The 17,791-nt window shown below is 35.3% G+C and overlaps 1 protein-coding gene across 5 annotated transcripts in view; it reads left to right on the top strand.

Annotated features, from left to right (window-relative positions):
• Hers (Histone gene-specific Epigenetic Repressor in late S phase) overlaps positions 1-17,791 on the top strand; it is a 230,555-nt gene that overhangs the window by 171,617 nt on the left and 41,147 nt on the right. For 3 of the 5 annotated variants that reach the window (XM_069503895.1, XM_069503893.1, XM_034976731.2), the window contains exon 3: positions 1,456-1,509. The exons of the other annotated variants lie outside the window; for them this stretch is intronic. In XM_069503895.1, the coding sequence (XP_069359996.1) occupies positions 1,456-1,509 (54 nt within the window). The remainder of the gene's footprint in view (positions 1-1,455; positions 1,510-17,791) is intronic. 5 annotated transcript variants of the gene reach the window in all.

Genomic DNA, 17,791 nt, shown 5'->3' with positions numbered 1-17,791 from the left:
TTACATTTTATGAGGCAAAATATCTAAGTAGACCTACGTACCTATAGTACACGACAGGTCGAGATGGCAATCGGTATAAGGCGGAGGGACGCCCCAAACATCCGCACGTCACCCGCGCCATCCCGCACAGGTTAGTGCGGGGGTTTTACGGGTGTGCGGGGCATCTCGACCTGTCGCGTACTAGGTATACCTACTGGCCAAAATAACAACATCCATACCAAAATTATAAATGCGAAAGTGTATCTGCCTGTCTGTTTGTCTATTTAGTACTTATCTTGTCGGTCTCTTACTTTATCACGGCTCAGCAACTACATCGATTTTGAGGAAATTTAGCACTTTTAGTATTTAGCACTAGCACAAGAGATAACTTGTATCCTAAGAGACTTTATAATACTTTTTATTCCGATACACGCGGACAAAGTCGCTGGTTCCAACTAGATAGGGTACTTTGAAGGGTACTTTGTAAGATTTTGAGACAGTAAACCGTGCAAATTGATTTACAATCGCGCAACTAAAATATTCATAAAATTGATTTTTTTGACAGATTTTTTATTATGTAAAATGTAAATATCAAAAGTTAAAACATAAAACAACTGCCTACCTAGTCAAAAAATACGTTATATGATGATAGGTAATACTTTTGTAGTTCGGTGTTTCAAAAATGTCTAAGTAGGTAAGTACCTATCTGATTCTCTTGAATATTTTCAACGTTTTGTTTGAATAAAAAACATACATGTAGTAGTATAAGTATACTATGTACCTCTACCTAGCTACCAGTAGTATTACGTAAGAGTTGACGTAGGTCGTAGATCAAAGACTATACTTACTACCTAACCTAACATAGTTAATTTAAAACAATCTACAAATTAATTACGATTAAAACTATTACTTTCTGAAATACTTATATTACTTTCTCAACTGTAAATATAATTCTTTGCGCGAAATTCCGCCACAATGACATATTAAGTAGGTATTAATAAAAACTAGCTTATGCTCGCGACTTCGTCCGCGTAGACTAACTCCTTAGGTGTGGAATTTTCAAAAATCCTTTCTTAGCGGATGCCTACGTCATAATAGCTATCTGCATGCCAAACTTCAGCCCGATCCGTCGAGTAGTTTGAGTATTAGAGTTGATATATCAGTCAGTCAGTCACCTTTTCCTTTTATAATATATTCAGATTAAAATTGTTATCTGCGAGACGCGACGCGCCGGAGAAGTGTTGAAAGTGAACTACTTTGTCTAGGAACAGCTACCTTGAAGCTACAATACAGACAGACAAGACAGTCTTGTGTCTGCGCTTCTTTGAGCCTGAATGCATAATGCGCAATTGTTTATCACATTGCCAAGTTTATTATGCAAATAGATTCTCTCAAATTTAAGTTTCAAATTTATTCATCGTTTGATACGTTGGTACTTTGTAAATATTTAGTTTGACAAGCTATTTTTTGTTGCAGGTAAGCCGGCGATATGCAGCTTATATGATCCTATGCTTCCCATGCCATCTTATGGTAAGTCAATGGCACTTAAAAAGTTTCCCAAGAAAGGATCCCTTTCTTTCTTTTTTGAGGGATATGCTATAGCTTTTACAATTTCCTAAAGCCGCGTCAACACCAACCATTTAATGTCGACTACATTTTTGTTTCATTGTACAGCCTCAGTGTTGACATCTTTCCGTAGAAAAATGTTCGATTACAGCAAACGAGGCAAATTACTTTAGTTGGACGTGGCTTTATGCACTAAAAAGTTAACCCGGAATGTGCAAATAACCTGACGATGTTATGAGATTTTTAGAAATACTTCTTCTAAATAAATTTCGAATTAAGTAGTAATTTATCGCCGTCGTCAGCACACTTTTCCAGTAAGATGCGTTGAAAACCAAAAAAATAAAATTTATTTATTTCATGTAGGACAACTTTACTATAGTGTCTCATGGTACGTCTGTGACTCTACCACCCACCGCGTCGGTTCCGGACTACAGATTCTATTGAGAAGTTTGTGGTGCTGAAGCTGAGTTTGTTGTGGGCTCTTCTTAGGCTGAAATCTATAGAGCGCACTTTGACTTTGCTCAGCCTTAAGACACTGATAAAAAAGCAAGCAAAGCAAGGCAAAAAGCAGCGTTTTATAGCTGGCATAAATCTGTCTCTTTTTAACAGTGTCTTAAGTCTGAGCAAAGTCAAAGTAGGTACGCTCTATAGATCTCAGCCTAAGACGCGTTTGGAACCCTCGTAGCTTTAGTTTTAAATTCCCATAATAATTATCACCACTATATCTTACAAATCCAACAACCGACCATCAAAAAGTGTAATTTATTACCTATTTTGTATAAATTATTTGACTTTTGACTTTTGAAGAGGCAACAAGAAAATCGGCAGTTGCTCATTTCAAATCAAATCTACAGTTATAATATTATTTATCAATGCAATAATAAATAATAAATAATAAATAAATTATTTATTGTAATTTAATATTGTATTATAATAGATACACTACACCATCTTGTGGGCAAATGAAAGCCTAGCCCTAGTAATATAGTAGATAATCTATGGCCTAGCCGATTGCTTTCACGCAATTTTGTCATTAAGTTCCTTAGGGCAAGTAATGCAAATACAACCTTCCTTCCTAGTTATTGAAAAAAATTTGTGCACCCAATGTGCCCAAATAGTACGTAAAAAAACATTCCCGCTTTAAAAAAGAATCGCCGAGTGGGAACGAATATAATCATATTAACCGTGTTTTCAGTCTTTGTCCAATTGAATCCAGTTCAGTAATCAAGTGGATAGGAGTGGGTCACGAGGTCGTTCCGTCCCGCTGCCCGCGCCCCCCCCCCCCCCCCCCCCCCCTCCTGTACCCCCATAGTACATTATTCACGAGTATACCCAGTACCCAGTACACACAAAAACAACTAATAAACATTTCACCCTTATAATGAACAGGCGGGTTTAAAGTGTGGGAACTTTTTTCTGGTTATGTACCTATTTACATTTGTGCTACAATATTTATGCGGGTGGAGTATGCCAACGGGCAACCAACCAGGCCAGCATTTATGTGTTATTATTTTCAAGCAATCGTAAAAGATATATCTACTAGTGATGCCCGCGACTTTGTCCGCGTGGATTTAAGTCTCTTTAACTCTTTGATTTTAACATATGTAATTTTTAAAAAGTGCGAGTCAGACTCGCGCACCGAGGGTTCCGTACCTACTCGGGTATTTTTTCCGAAATTTCGCATGATAAATCAAAAACTATTAGGCATAAAAATAAATAAAAATCTGTTTTAGAATGTACAAGTAAAGCCCTTTTACATGATACTCCACTTGGTAAACTTATCTTACTTTTAAAATTGGAAATAGATAAGTGCAAATTATTTGTTCATGAAACAATTTTGAATTTATATATTTTTTGTGATGTGACCACAAATTCACGGCTTTCGGATTTTTTCATTTACTTGTGCTATAAGCAGGTAGTGCTTGCCAAATTTCAATATTCTAGGTCAACAGGAAGTTCCCTATAGGTTTTCTTGACAGACACGACAGAAGGACAGACAAACAGACAATAAAGTAATCTTATAATGGTACCTTTTTCCTTTTGAGGTACGGTACCCTTAAAAGAGAACTATCTTTCTAATCCCGTAAACAGTAAATAAATCAATAATACGTATTTTGTAATGTTCATAATTATATGATTGTATATCTATATAATTTATCTTAATTTAAATTGAACTAATCATATTAAGGTGCCTTTCAAATAACACATGAGCATTAGGTAAGTCGACCTCCAAATGATGTATCAAGTTACATATAAGTTATCTTAATCAGTCAGTTAGGAGCCTTGTATTAATAAAGGTGCCGTTCCACTGCTGTGCAAACTGTGCACGAACATGCAGCACATTTTAGCTGTACCTATGATAGGTTCATTACTCAGGATACGTACGTACCTTCCACGGTACAATGACTTATACATATGTATATAAAAGTCATATAGATAGAAGTCATTGCACGGTTATGTCAATTATTGCCCAAAGGGCGGTTACGCACTCATCCGATATGAGTCCATGAAAATACGTTTCGAAGTAGTCATACAACTATTTGTATGGTAGCTTATGAATATATTTTTTATCCGTATTTTCATGGATTCGGATCGGATGAGTGCGTGATCGCTCTAACTGTTAACTAACACGTCAATTATAGAAAATTCTCACTATGCTCTGAAGCAAAGCCAAGCTTGAGCCAATGACCTTATCAAGTCTTCATGACTAGTCTGTTTGTTCGTCACCTTTATTTTTATGGTAAACAAAGTGAAAACACGTGCGTAGCGTGTCAGTGCTAAGTGGAACAGCACCTTAATGCTATTAAAGTGGTCCAAATAATCCCGCTTACTAATTGCTCGACTTCGGATCTTGGCGGCAATTAAATTTAGTCACTCCACTCGACTCTCGACTAGGGTTACCAGGTAAATGTTAAATCGGGACAAACCTTTCAAATATCTGTCACCAAATTGATTTTGTTCTGACTGATGTCTAACGGCGCTCGCGGCACTTTGCCAACAGACTTTCCTGAATTTTCGATGTCGCAGCTCAACAATTCCTCTCTCGTTCGCTTTCAAGTTTTGCTCAAAGGCCGACTTTTATGTACTTTTTATTAAATGTTCAGATAATAAAGTTTTTTCTCTTTTATTATAATATTAAATATTTGGAAGTGGAATTTAACAACAAGTAAACATAGGTACATACTCTACAGGTTATGTAATACTTATGTTCTTAAGACGTATACAGATAAAATTATCCTTCGAACGTTTAATGTCATTAATAAGTAATTGATGTCTCTTCCTATCATTGAAAAAATAAAACCAATAGCTCAAAGAAATAGGGGTTGAACTTAAATCTGAAATATCCTTGGTTCAAATTCCATGTGTTGGACTTCTGAATAGAATGTTTATATTTTATTACTAGCGACTACCCGCAGCTTCGTTTCCGTAGGAATTTCGAAAAATCTGGCCTTCTAGTCTAGATTATAAAAGAAATTTCTGTGCACAGTTTTCTTGGAGGCAACTTTTTGAACTTTGTTGTAAAAGCCTAATCATCAAGCGACGTTTTATCATTCAGCCGTAAGCTGATACAGCCGACGCGACGGAAAGTTCCGACCTCTACCCATTATTTGGAAACCGTACTTTCAACCCGATTGTAGAGTCCTTTATCGGACCCGAAGCACCGTTAGCTTTCCCACTATTCAATAAGGTCAAAGCTTTCCATAAATACCTTTGTCTGTTCGTTACATAACTTGTTATTTGTTTTAACATGCAAATTATCACAAAAATATTTTAATTTAAACATTCATTAGGTTGTTTAACTATGTATTGGATTTTTGTTGTTTTTCGTATTCGGAAATATTTCATGTCAAAGATTTATTTAACGGGATTTATTGCATTCATTTTATTTTTACTAAGAGTACAAACATTATTTTTGTAGAGCACTTTGGCATGTTCGGTATGAATGGTATATATTATGGTAATATCGATGATGGTAATAGTATCGAATAGTGCAAGGTAGTGGGCGGCCACCTCGGGGAAGGTTTCGGTCGGACTAATTGACGCCCACACCTTTTTGTTATTAGCCCGAATGAGTAATACGCGTTGGTGTTTCTTTGATCATTTCAACGTGTTACTGTCGTGTCTTTTAATTTTTGATGTGCTTGGAAATTGAGTTGTTCTTGTAGGACGTCATAATATAACAAGTCAAGGATATTTTAATATTCATATATACCTATGTTTATTTTTATGAAAGACTAGCTGATGCCCGCGACTTCGGCCGCGTGGTTTAGTTTTTAAAACCCGTAGGTATTCTTTGATTTTCCGGGATAAAAAGTAGTCACTCTCCAGATCTTTAACTATGTATATCAATGCAAAAAATCACGTCGATCGACGTAAGTGAGTTTGTTTGTTTGTTGGTTTGTTCTTCAATCGAAGGAACAAACAAACACACTTTCGCATTTATAATATGGGTAGTGATTGTTATCTAAACTTTATATTATAAAGAGTGGTGAGTTTAGATAGATCTCCTAATCATCAGATATTTAAAAAAATATTCGCTGATAGTTAGTTAGTTATCTTTCATAGATAGTTATACCTTTTTTAGGTACTGCACAGTTTCTTACGTAACTTCAGTTCAGTACGTAAACCCAAACGAAGTCGTGGGTAAAATCTAGTAAATATTATTAACTATATGTAGGAGTTTTATCGATAACTACCGAAAACAGAACGGATATCTACTCTTAATAAGAATGATGCGGTATCTTATCGCATGGATTTATATACCTACCTACTTACATTCAAAAATTGGCCTCGTTTGAGTTTGGGTCGTAGGTACCTATATGAACTAATTTATAATTTCACAGGCTTTTAGGTCAAAGTAACTGGAACAAACCAAAACAAAATACAATATAATAGTTAAACATAAATTGTTCAACTCCATATTATAATATCACCATTTACAACTTACAGCCGTAGGTACTCAGAGTCGCCAATCGTTCCTTAAGATAGAGTTAAAACGAGACAGATTTATGTGAGAGATATAGCTCTGTCTCGTTTTAACTAAACTTAAGTAACGATTAAATGACTCTGAGACGGCTGTTAGATATAAATCATCAGTTTAACTGACCATCACAATGGATTGTCTGTCGACTCGTAAATAAATGCTAGGTTCAACAATATGACAAGTTGTAAGCTTCCGTGATTCGGCTTCTCAGTTCTCTTCCTCATTACGTAGTCTATGATCTCACGGACCGTTTTATCTTTGCGCACATTATCATTATCAATATCCGCGGTCGATATAAAGTAAATACTGTTTAAGTTATGTAAATCGTGCTAATTTTTGCGAAGGTTGCGTAGACCTCGCGAAAAGCTGCGCCGCAGCGCCGCGCCGGCGCGGCCTCGTGTTTATCATTGGTTTGATATCTATGATATGCGCAGTAATTTTTGTGATGATAGTAATTTGTCACTCTTACTTTGACACCTCCTTGCGCACGCGTTCACATGTTGCGCTTCATCGAAATGGTTTTCAGTAGCGTAGGGAAACAAATGTGTTTTCAAGTAATATTATAGAATTAAAAGTCTTTAAGACAGTGTTAATTAATTTTAAAACATGTCGGGTAACCGTTGACATTTTATTAATCCATAATATTAATATAATGCTGTCCCTCCATCCTATAGTGCGCGCTATTATCTATATTATAGCCTGTGATTTGTAAACAATCTACCTATCACCTTTTTGAGAGATATTCTGTGAATGTGTCTAAATATTTTGTTCTCATGTCTTGGAAGAAACTTTACGCCCGTAAGTTATCTCTAAAATGTTTGATAATATTTATTTATCTTAAGTAGGTATCTCAAATGATTAATTTTGTACATTTTACACCTATAATTACATTTTTATAAAATTTTAATTAGAATAATGCACATCAGCACATAGTATTTTCGGTATTGTCCATACAAACAGTCACAAAAAGTCTTTTGTAAAAAGTAAAAACACATCGGCAACTATTAGGTGCACCAACTTTTGTTCTAAACTCTGAAACATAACGTTCATACAAAAAGTTGAGCAAACATTCTAAACCATAGCAGCCAAAATAACAAAGGTATATTTTAAGCTTCATACATAAATGTAGAATGCCAAAATTCATTAGTACTGGTAATGATAAGCGGGCGATTTTTTTTTCAGGAATTGAACATAAAACTTAAAAAACTTTAAGTTCCATTAGATACCTAACTACTCTGCAATCATTGTTACTTTTTGGCAAATTACTTAAATATTTAAGTAAAATTTTTTCATGAACCGTTTGACTACCTAAGAAGACAGACTTCTGAAATGTTTGTAGCGGTTGTAAACGCTAACCGTTTAGAGGACGTGCTATTTTTAGCGCCGAGCTAATAATAGAATGTTACAAATAATACGAGCCCAGTGATACTCGTTTTATTTTTGACGTGCTACAGATTATTGAGGGCTTATTTATCTACAGCCGAAATTAAATTAATCCTATCTGTAATCTGACGATATGTTAGGACTAACACTGGAATTCATAATTGCATAAAGGCTGAATACCTGCGATCCTATGTCAGTGGTTGAATATGACACAAAATGTCGTTTGCATCGTCCTCTAAAGAAGCCCTTATCTTGACTATGAATTCCGGCGTTAGCAACGTTGTTATTTAAATGTCGAAAATTGTATGGTATTTTTGTTAAATAACATTGTTGCGAAGTAACTTATCGACAGATTACCTACAGGTAGATTGATTTTTATTAATTTCTGCCGTGGGTATTATACATAAGAGTTCAACACAGTTGCGTGACCTAATAAAAATGTATCGAGTCTTTGTTGTATTAACTCAACAAGCGACGAAAGACGTACCAAGCGGTCAAAAGCACGTAACTTGTTCATAATAAACTTATACTTAATAAATCAAAGGGCGCCGCGTTTACAACGTGTGAACTTATTGCTGGGTTGTAAACAGTACGCTTTATTGTACCACTGGGGGCCATCTACAATTAGTTCTACTAAATCGCTTGCTTGCTTCTACATACATATAGGTACAATCATAAATGCTGCCTGTTGTTTTGGTAACGCTTACGAGAAGCGATGAGAAAGGGATCAGAGATATGACGTGAAATATTGTTACTTATTATTATTTGCAGTGTTGGTCGACCTTTCACGGTTATCGGTTAACTTCATACATCAAAGCTATTGTTTAGAGTATGATGTGGTTATTAGTTTGGCTATAATACCCGCCGGTATACTAAAGACGGACGTAAAAGCGATTGCATTTCCGTGTAGGTTTGTGTTAAAGTAGGTACATAATAGGAAAGATTATTTTAAAGTAATTTTGATACCGTACATTAATTACATCGAAACATAAATTTTAACATTATGCAATTTAATTTTAGACTAATTTTGGTATCTATGTACATCGGAAAATAAATGTTAACTAGTTAACAAAATAAATGTTATGACGGCTCAGGACTTCTTCTAGACATTTTGCAATGCACCCGGACAAACTTTATTATTTCTGCGGAAAAACATCCGTTTCGTATTGTTTCGTCAACAAAAGTCCGAATTTTGTGTATGTCCTTGCTCGATACCGCGGGCAGTTTAAACATAAACACAAAGCCCGACAACACCTATCAATAACGCAGCTCGGCGTTGTTTAAAATTCCTCGCTCGTCAGGGATTTGGCACTTCAACGCGAACTCTGAATTCATAAAACTTTTTATAGCCATCTTTGGGCGAATTTGACGTATGAGACGCTCACTGTCATGCCAGCAGATTGCGATAGCGGAAGAACAAACGAAGTGAAGTGAACCACTTTTAATGGCGGTCGGATATTGGAATTTAGGTCGGAAAACTTTTATCATTTTCTAAATTCTCAAAGCTCTTAAACGTTTTAAATACACATTGAAGGCAATTTGAGGTTTTAGTAAAGTCTGGGGTAAAGTTTCCTAACCACATTATTTTTCTGATAACCTATTGCTTCTATCAAATAAACTTATCTTGTGGTTCTGCCACTGCATATATTTTATTACTACTTATTGTATTATTAAAGCTAGTTAGCAATGAAAGATTTGCATACATTAAATGCAAAAAAGTTGTACCTATAATAGGTCCCATTATTATTCATGTGTTCTATAATATAATAGCGAAATATAAGATAATTCAAGAAATCTAGTTCAAGGTGTCAATCTTTGAGGCTATCGATCTAGCTATAATGTACTTATTTGGTTGGGTATTTTATAAAGAATAAACACTTAGATTTTTTGTAGTTAGGTAACACTTGCTTATATTTGAAAAACATTTTTTTAGCCACGTCATGACTAATATTCTCCTTTCCCCTTCAACTAAGCGTATAACTTGTGCTAGGAGTAGGTACCTACGACAAAATAGTGCAACGGGTGGGATTTGAACCGCCAAACTTTCGGAAATCAGTTTACTTCTTAACCGTTGAGCTATTAAGGCTCATACTATGTGTAAGTAGGTATGTCTATCATTGTTTTCACGGGTGAGCAAAAGTGAAATACGGAAATGATAATATCAACTATAATACATTCCTAATCAAATTACAATTGGATCTACACATAATATTATTATCAAACAAAATTCTAGCTCTAATAATAACAATTATGGCGCGATGATGGGGTATTAATTAATATTATTATCATTTAATAACATGCGTCAAATAGTAACATGCATCTCGGTCAGTTAACAAATAACTTTTGATCAAAGAACTTTATTAAAAATATTCCATTTGCATTAGAATATAATAATATATTTTCTAGAATATATATATTTTCAACACGACCAGTGTTAAAACAGTGTAAATTATGATTTCGTAACAGTGCGAAATCGCGGAAAAAGCTTTCTTTAAAGCAATTTTTAAAAGAAAACGGTACGCAAGAAACTCTGTCAACTTTAAAGCTCTTAAATTGCTTTTCTTTGATATTTAATATTGTAATATCCCAGGGAACTTAGATATAATTTTGACAGAGTTGGGCAGGCCCCGCTCCGTTAACACAGATAAACCCAACTGGGGCACCGGCCTCCGCAACTAATGCCTAATACCGCAGTAACTATGCGATGTTTTATTAAGCGAATATTACCGGTTTTTATAGCGCTAAATTTGCTGTTATTTTGCTTGTAGTTTTATTTGCTGTTTAATGTCATATAACCATATAACTAACATTTCTTGAAAACTTTATAATCTTAAAAAACGTGTTCCAGTTAAAACCAGAGCCACCGCTACACATCTGGAGAACCGAAACTCCACGCAGTCTTGAAGAAAGACGCAAAAATACGCATAAGGTCATCATAGAATAATTAAAAGACAGTCAATAAGGGGTGATTTATGCCAACACGTGGCAAGCACGACGAGTTCAAAACATCACGAACATTTTACATGAAGCAGTTCATGCTTCACCGTGTGGCGTCCGTGCACGGACGCTGAAGTATAAACTGCTTCATATAAAATGTTCGTGTTGTATTGGATCCGTGCCTTGCCCGCGCCTCGTACGTGGCACGTGGCTCGTGCCCCCCCAAGTATTGGTTATAAATCATCCCTTATTACCTTACTAGTTAGGTGTGCCGCATACAAGACTCTTGTCTGCCGCACGTGGCACTAGTGTTTTTGGAAAGCGCGAAGCCCGAGTGACGAAATGAGAGTCGCGGGCTACTGCTAGTATAATATCATACTGACTGTCTTTTAATTATTCTATGATGACCTTATAAAATGCGTCATTATATACCTTTGCGTAAATACGGCTGTACTCAGTCTTTCTTCGATCAACTAACATTTATAGCTTCCTAAAAGTAGTTTAAAAAGTACACGTGGCTTAAGCTTGATTAAAAATGTGATGAAAAAGTGCGTAATGTTTAATTAAGTGAAAAGTTACAAAGTTACAGCTATTAATGCCCCATAAAATAGCCCCATTTCGAAGTAGGTATGTAGTTTTTATTTTACGAAAGCCAAGTGTGGCATGTTTTAATTGTAATTGTGTGTAACTGAAGCCTATTTACCGGATCACTACAAAATTCTTTTTCTACTATTACACCCATAAAGTTTTAATTGGTGTTGCAAATCGCCGTTTTCAACTTGTACTTAATAAAACTTGAAGTCACTATTACCTCATTATTTGAAAAATAGAGTTACCTAAGTATTCTATTTTTTGTCATAATATTATGTTGCGCTATTTTTTCTTATCGCACAGTTTAAAAGTCCATCATCATGTCATCGAAATATAAGGTATACTAAAAAAAAATAAGTAGGTAGGTACTTAAAGTTATTGCTAAAATTTTCAAAACCAAGGATGTTTTCTGCTTCTTGTTTACTCAGTATTTGCGTGATCATGCTATTTTTAAATATACTTAATACTATTTGCGCAAATGTTCAATTAAGTAGAATTTATACACTTTAAAAAAAAACTTCAAAGGCGAAAATGATTCGTAGGTACTTTGTATTATGATATCGTTAGATAGAGATACCGGTAGAATACATAGTGTTACTTTTACCGCTATTAATAATGGTACTTAACTCTAACACATAACGTTATGGATGTATGGGTATCATTATTTTTTTTAACTTTAACTAATCAGTACTTTAGTAACGCTACGAAAATCATACCAGTAGTTCAGTCCCTAGTCAAAAGGCGATGCAGCGTCGATGACTACATACTACTGCCGTACTATATGTATGGCGATACTTTTACCCTGGTGGGCACTAGCCCACCAGGGTAAAAGTATCGCGTGTGTTTTGGCTTTAAATCAATGAGTACTGTGTAGGTATCAAGCCCGTTACCAACTGCGCATAATGAAGTGCAAACAGCACAATAGTTTATACCTACCAACGACCGCGATGAGTGAATATTAGCCTACTTTCACACTAGATCGTGACGTAGGTACGGAGAGCACATATTAGGTATTAATGTTATATTATTTCGTAGTACTTTGAAATTATACTAGGTACCTTGCTATTATGGAAATCAATATTTGGTCGTAATGTTATAACCAGCACGGTTGGAAAATATACTTAGTTCCTTTACCTGTCTATTTACAAGGTGTATTTTTCCAAATGACTGACGGTTGTGCATATTATTATTAGGTAAAATTAACAGTAATATCATAAATATCAAATAATATCATAAATAGCAAGTAATATCATAAATCTGATAAACATAATAATATGTTCATTAAGCACACTAAGCAAAATTAATTGAACCTTTGACTAGGTACTTAGTCAATGTTTTATTGAAAAGTAACACAATGGAGAACAGTATCAAAATAGAGAAATACTTTAATTTTATTCTGTTTTTTATAGAGAGTAGGTATAACTAGTTACAGGATAATCTAAAACAGAAAGAATTTTAAAACCATTAGATACGTACTTTTATGTAACTGAACAAAACATAAACTCAGAACGAACATAAACATGCCATAAAAACTCAACCATGCTTAACCAATGATCCTTAGGCACATCGCTTACAGGACTAAAGGCACCTAAAGGCACGGGCGCACTCTCAAAATATCACCCATAAAAAATGTTATCTTGGCATCTTGAAAGTATGCACTTCTCCCGTCCTCCTTCGCATTAAACCCTAAGCTCGGCCTCATAGTACATCACTCTAATATACACTCGGAAATATTCCAATGCGTTGTTATCTTCTCTGGCTGGGTATTCCTCCTCATTGACACGCGTCAAGGTGGAAGTGCGGCTGGGGCAGTATGCGGCGCGCCCCTTGCTTGTCTTCACTGCTATTATGTTCTTTTGTTTCGGAAAACGACATGTTTAACGAGTGAAACCGTCGCCACGCCTGAACTCTGCTACGAGTTACGAGTAACCTCACCCACGCCGCGATCGGGCCTCGAGTTTGTAGTGAGCGATGCACCTTATATGCAAATGAGGGGTTCCAACTTACAAGTGATATCAAATATCAATGATACGTAGGTATTATTCAGTAGGCAAATCAAACGTCTGCTTGTATTATAATGACTAATGTGGGACGCGACGGCGGCGCCCCAGAGCGTTGTTAGTCAGTAGAGGCGCGACTGTCCGGTGCCCGCGACTCGTATGTACATTGTGCTTGGCAAGTTTTGTCACGTTTATATTTAGAAGCTTAAATTAATATGAAGCTGGTCTTCACCCAATAGAAAAATTCAAGCCCATTTAAATTGATACTTTCGTAAACTATCCTACCTTTGATTTAAGTATTCAAATAGACTCAAACTACAATTAAGTTACCCAGTTCCTTAATAATTTTCATTTTTATTGATATACCTAGAATCCTTAGTAGGTATTGAAACTGTTTTAATAAAACTAATCGGTAGATGCTTTTTAGAGTTCCTTACCTCAAAAGGAAAAAAGAATCTACCTACAAATTTGAAATAGGGCGTAATCCCAAGACATTTTGTTATTGAAAAAAAAAGAGAGGAACAAAAATGCAGGTAACGAAAGTATACTAACCAATTCCTTATAAATCCATTTGCCGTATCGTGGTCGTAAAGGAGCGTCAATAATACTTTTCAGAAAGACTTTTGAAACGATCTCAATCCAGTTCTAAATCCATACATAACTCAGTTATTCATAGCTCAATCGTATAGCTCCGAAAATGCTTCCGTATTGCCAATATTTTTCCTTTTCCGAAAACGGTGGAAAATTCGAACAATTCGCAATGGTTTTCCGTTACAGCGTCGTCGCTACTTGGGATAATTTGGGTCAAATTTTAGGGTTCCTTAGCCTGTAAAATGGATAGTCAACTGTCAGTAGATACCTATTTAAAATTTGTTTTTGAGTTGCGGCTATTTTTCGTGGGATGTTGTGGCTAATTTTGTTGTACACAATCTTTAAACTGAACTAAAATGACGGTCTAAATACAATGTTATACCTTTAATAATTCTCTTTGCTTTTCAGCTTTTAGAAAGATTTTGTGTACAACAGTATTAGTCACAACAGTTTTAACCGGACAAACTAGAATGCTGTGTATACCTGTAATGTAACGTCTATAGGTTTTCCGAACTATGTGTCCTACCCAGCCACCCGTTCAGCTTCGCCACCCGTTGAGCTATGCCGGTTACTCTAGTTCTCCTCGGATCTCTTTATTTCTATATTTGATCACGTAGAGAAACTCCGAGCATAGCTCTCTCCTCGCCCGTTGAGTGATCCTGAGCTTTCTTACGAGCCCCATAGTTTGCGTCCATGTCTCGGATCCATATGTCATCACTGGCAACACGCACTGTTCGAAAACTTTGGTCTTCAAGCACTGAGGAATTTTGGACATGAAGACATCTCGAAACTTGAAAACTGGAATAGACAGTCATAGATTTGTAGTAGTAGGTAGGCTGTGCCTAAGTATGGATTGTAAATAAAGGAGGTGGGTGCAACATGAAAGCGTAGGCTTTCAGAGTTTAGTTTTCAGTAAAATATTTCACATTGAAGGTTACGAATATATCATAACAAATAGCTTAGCGTCTGTGTAAATCTGAAGGTGAACAATATTTTATGCTCGTTTTATGCCACTTCAAAAAATAGGCCATGAATCTTGGCGCATGATGTGTCGATTGAGCGATTATCGATTCGTGATTGTTTTTATGAATCACGTCTCGAAACGCTACTTGACTTAGAATGAGCGATACTTTGATTATTTTTTAACAAGGCTTGTACTAATATTGCTTTAAATTGTTTGAAAAATACACAACATTTTAAAAACTGCGCCAAATCGTATGTACAAACTAGCTGACCCTCCCCGGCTACGTTCGGACGGAATTAATTTTTGCGGAGAAATTGTTTTTCAAAATAAAAGTAGCCTAAGTTACTCCTTACAAAATCAGTTATCTAGGTACCAGTGAAAGTCCTGTCACAATCGGTCGAGACGTTTTGGAGACTAGCTGGAACAAACAGACAACCAAATATTTAAAAAACTTTTTTTTACAAGTACCATATATACTTTCATATCATTTAGTAAAAAGCTGTTATTTTGACATTACCAACAGACCCTTCAATTTAGAAGATAAAACTAACAAACAGACAGAAATACCGACAGACATACAGGCAATATACAGCATATAATTAGCCAGTAAAGCTTAATAAAAAACAGTTATTTCACTACAAGTTTATTTTTTTGAAAAAGTTAAAAGATGCTGTGATGATAGGTAACAGTTTAACAGGATTACAAATCCTCGTTTTAACTTCTATTAAAACCCAATAAAACGATAGTGACTGACATAGTTATAGGACAAGTTAGATAAATAAGTGACATAGTTAGAAACAGACATAGCATTTCTATAAATAAAGCAAAAAGACGCATTTCACGGAGTGACGAAGCAGCTAACTAGATTTACACTAACAGTTTTTATTGCCTCGATTCCTTTTTCGATTGGAACCTCCATGTCACTTATCTTCTCGTCACTGGTTAAACTAAATACACAAGTTTACTGCGTCAATATACTAAATATATAAATTGACTGACTACCTATAGAAGGGAAAGCCAGACATGTAAATCGGTCTGCGCGTCCTTTGCTAAGCTTACGGAAGAAAGAAATAGTAGAGGCCGGTAAAACTCAAAGCCAAAGCTTTTGAGACTATAAACACTCTCGGAGTCTCGGATGACCTTAGACATAATCGTATGCCCTTTTCAACAAAGAGAAACTTTTAGAAGTGTTGCTTTGTCCACAGATAAAATATCTCTACCAAATTAGGTCTATTCTTTTTCAGTATTCTTTCATTTAAGCCATGATAGTATCTTCACAAAGGGAAAGTTTCAGAAGTGTTGCTTTGACCACAGATAAAAGATCTCTACTAAATTAGTTCTATTATTTTTCAGTGTTCTTTCATTTAATTATTTATTTTTAGAAATCTAAGATGATTTATAACTTGTAAGAATCTACATTCAACACTAAATTAATTACATTACGATTAACCGTGAAATATTAGTTTGATAGATACAAAATCGATAACCGTGTTGGTAGTAACTTATCGGTCACGCCTCTCGCTCTGCATTTCTGTTTGTAAATTAACAGGTAGTATAGACCGTGGTATATTATTTCCAAGGGGCCAACCCTCGACGTTCAAGGTCATAGGGGTGCGCACAATCGGATCTGTTTTATTTATGTACGCCATTTTAAATTGCATCCATGTTCGTTGTACACTTACCGTGTGAAATTAGGCATCCATCCTTTTGCTTACATTGTTTCTAACTACCTACATACATGTAACAATGTTAGTGATTTATACTGATAACTGGTTTATATACTGCTTTTATAGCTTTTATAATATGAAGGAGTATCTCAGAATTTGTTATGGAAAGGAAAGGTGTAACACAATGTAACGTTTGCAATATTTAATTGTATGTTCTACTAACTATCTAGTTGATTGTTAAGAACGTTTAATTTGCCATTAAAGCAATTAAATAAACCCAATTTAATTAAACTCAAAGCAATTAAATGATGTAGATATTACCTATACGTTTTTTTCTATCTAAGTATTTTATTTATCAATTAGTCTTTAGTCAATAATCAGGTCTAGTATAGGATGTCTGTATTCGACTGATGGTAAAAAAATATTCAAAAAACTCTATTTAAAAAACCTTGAGTCGAATTCTAACTGCGAAACGCTTGAGGAAATAAAAGCAAAGAAAACTACTATCAAAGACAAATGCTTTTTCAATTACGTTTAAAGTTAGATGATAACTGATAATATTTAAAATCCAATTTCATTGCAGCGAGATTAGAGAAATTGGAAAATTAAAATTTTAGTAAAACTGGAGGGAGCATCGAGTGGAGCGCGCGTCACGTGTGCTTTCGGCTTCAAGATAAAGTGGCCAACTTTATTTCTTAGTTCTTACCAATAACAACGTTTATTTTTTCATTTCATATTCTACTAAGTGATTTGCCAGTTTTGTTTTTTGCCAAGTCGGGATTTTGGAACTTTTTGAGTGAAAAAAGTGGGATTCTTTCGTTGAAAGCAGGACATGTTAAAAAACGCATATATTCAGAAATTTTATTTTTTATTTGAATTTAAATTACGTTTACGTGACAATATATAGGAAAAATAGGCCATAGAAAAAAGGAATTTAAAAAATATATGATAATTTAAATCAGATTTACCCTATCGTTCAATAGTCGAGTCTTGTCTTGTCTTGATGTTTATAGACAGCACGCTGCACGCACGCGTTCGATTTATCCCCGAAAAGCGGGACTGAGCCAGTCCCGCGCGATGTCTGGCAACGCTGTACCTGCCCTGCAATTTTGCCCGCGTGGATTTACAT

This window comes from Maniola hyperantus, chromosome 16, assembly GCF_902806685.2.
Source record: "Maniola hyperantus chromosome 16, iAphHyp1.2, whole genome shotgun sequence".
Taxonomy (NCBI): Eukaryota; Metazoa; Arthropoda; class Insecta; order Lepidoptera; family Nymphalidae; genus Maniola; species Maniola hyperantus.
This window is presented reverse-complemented; position numbering and strand designations above follow the sequence as displayed.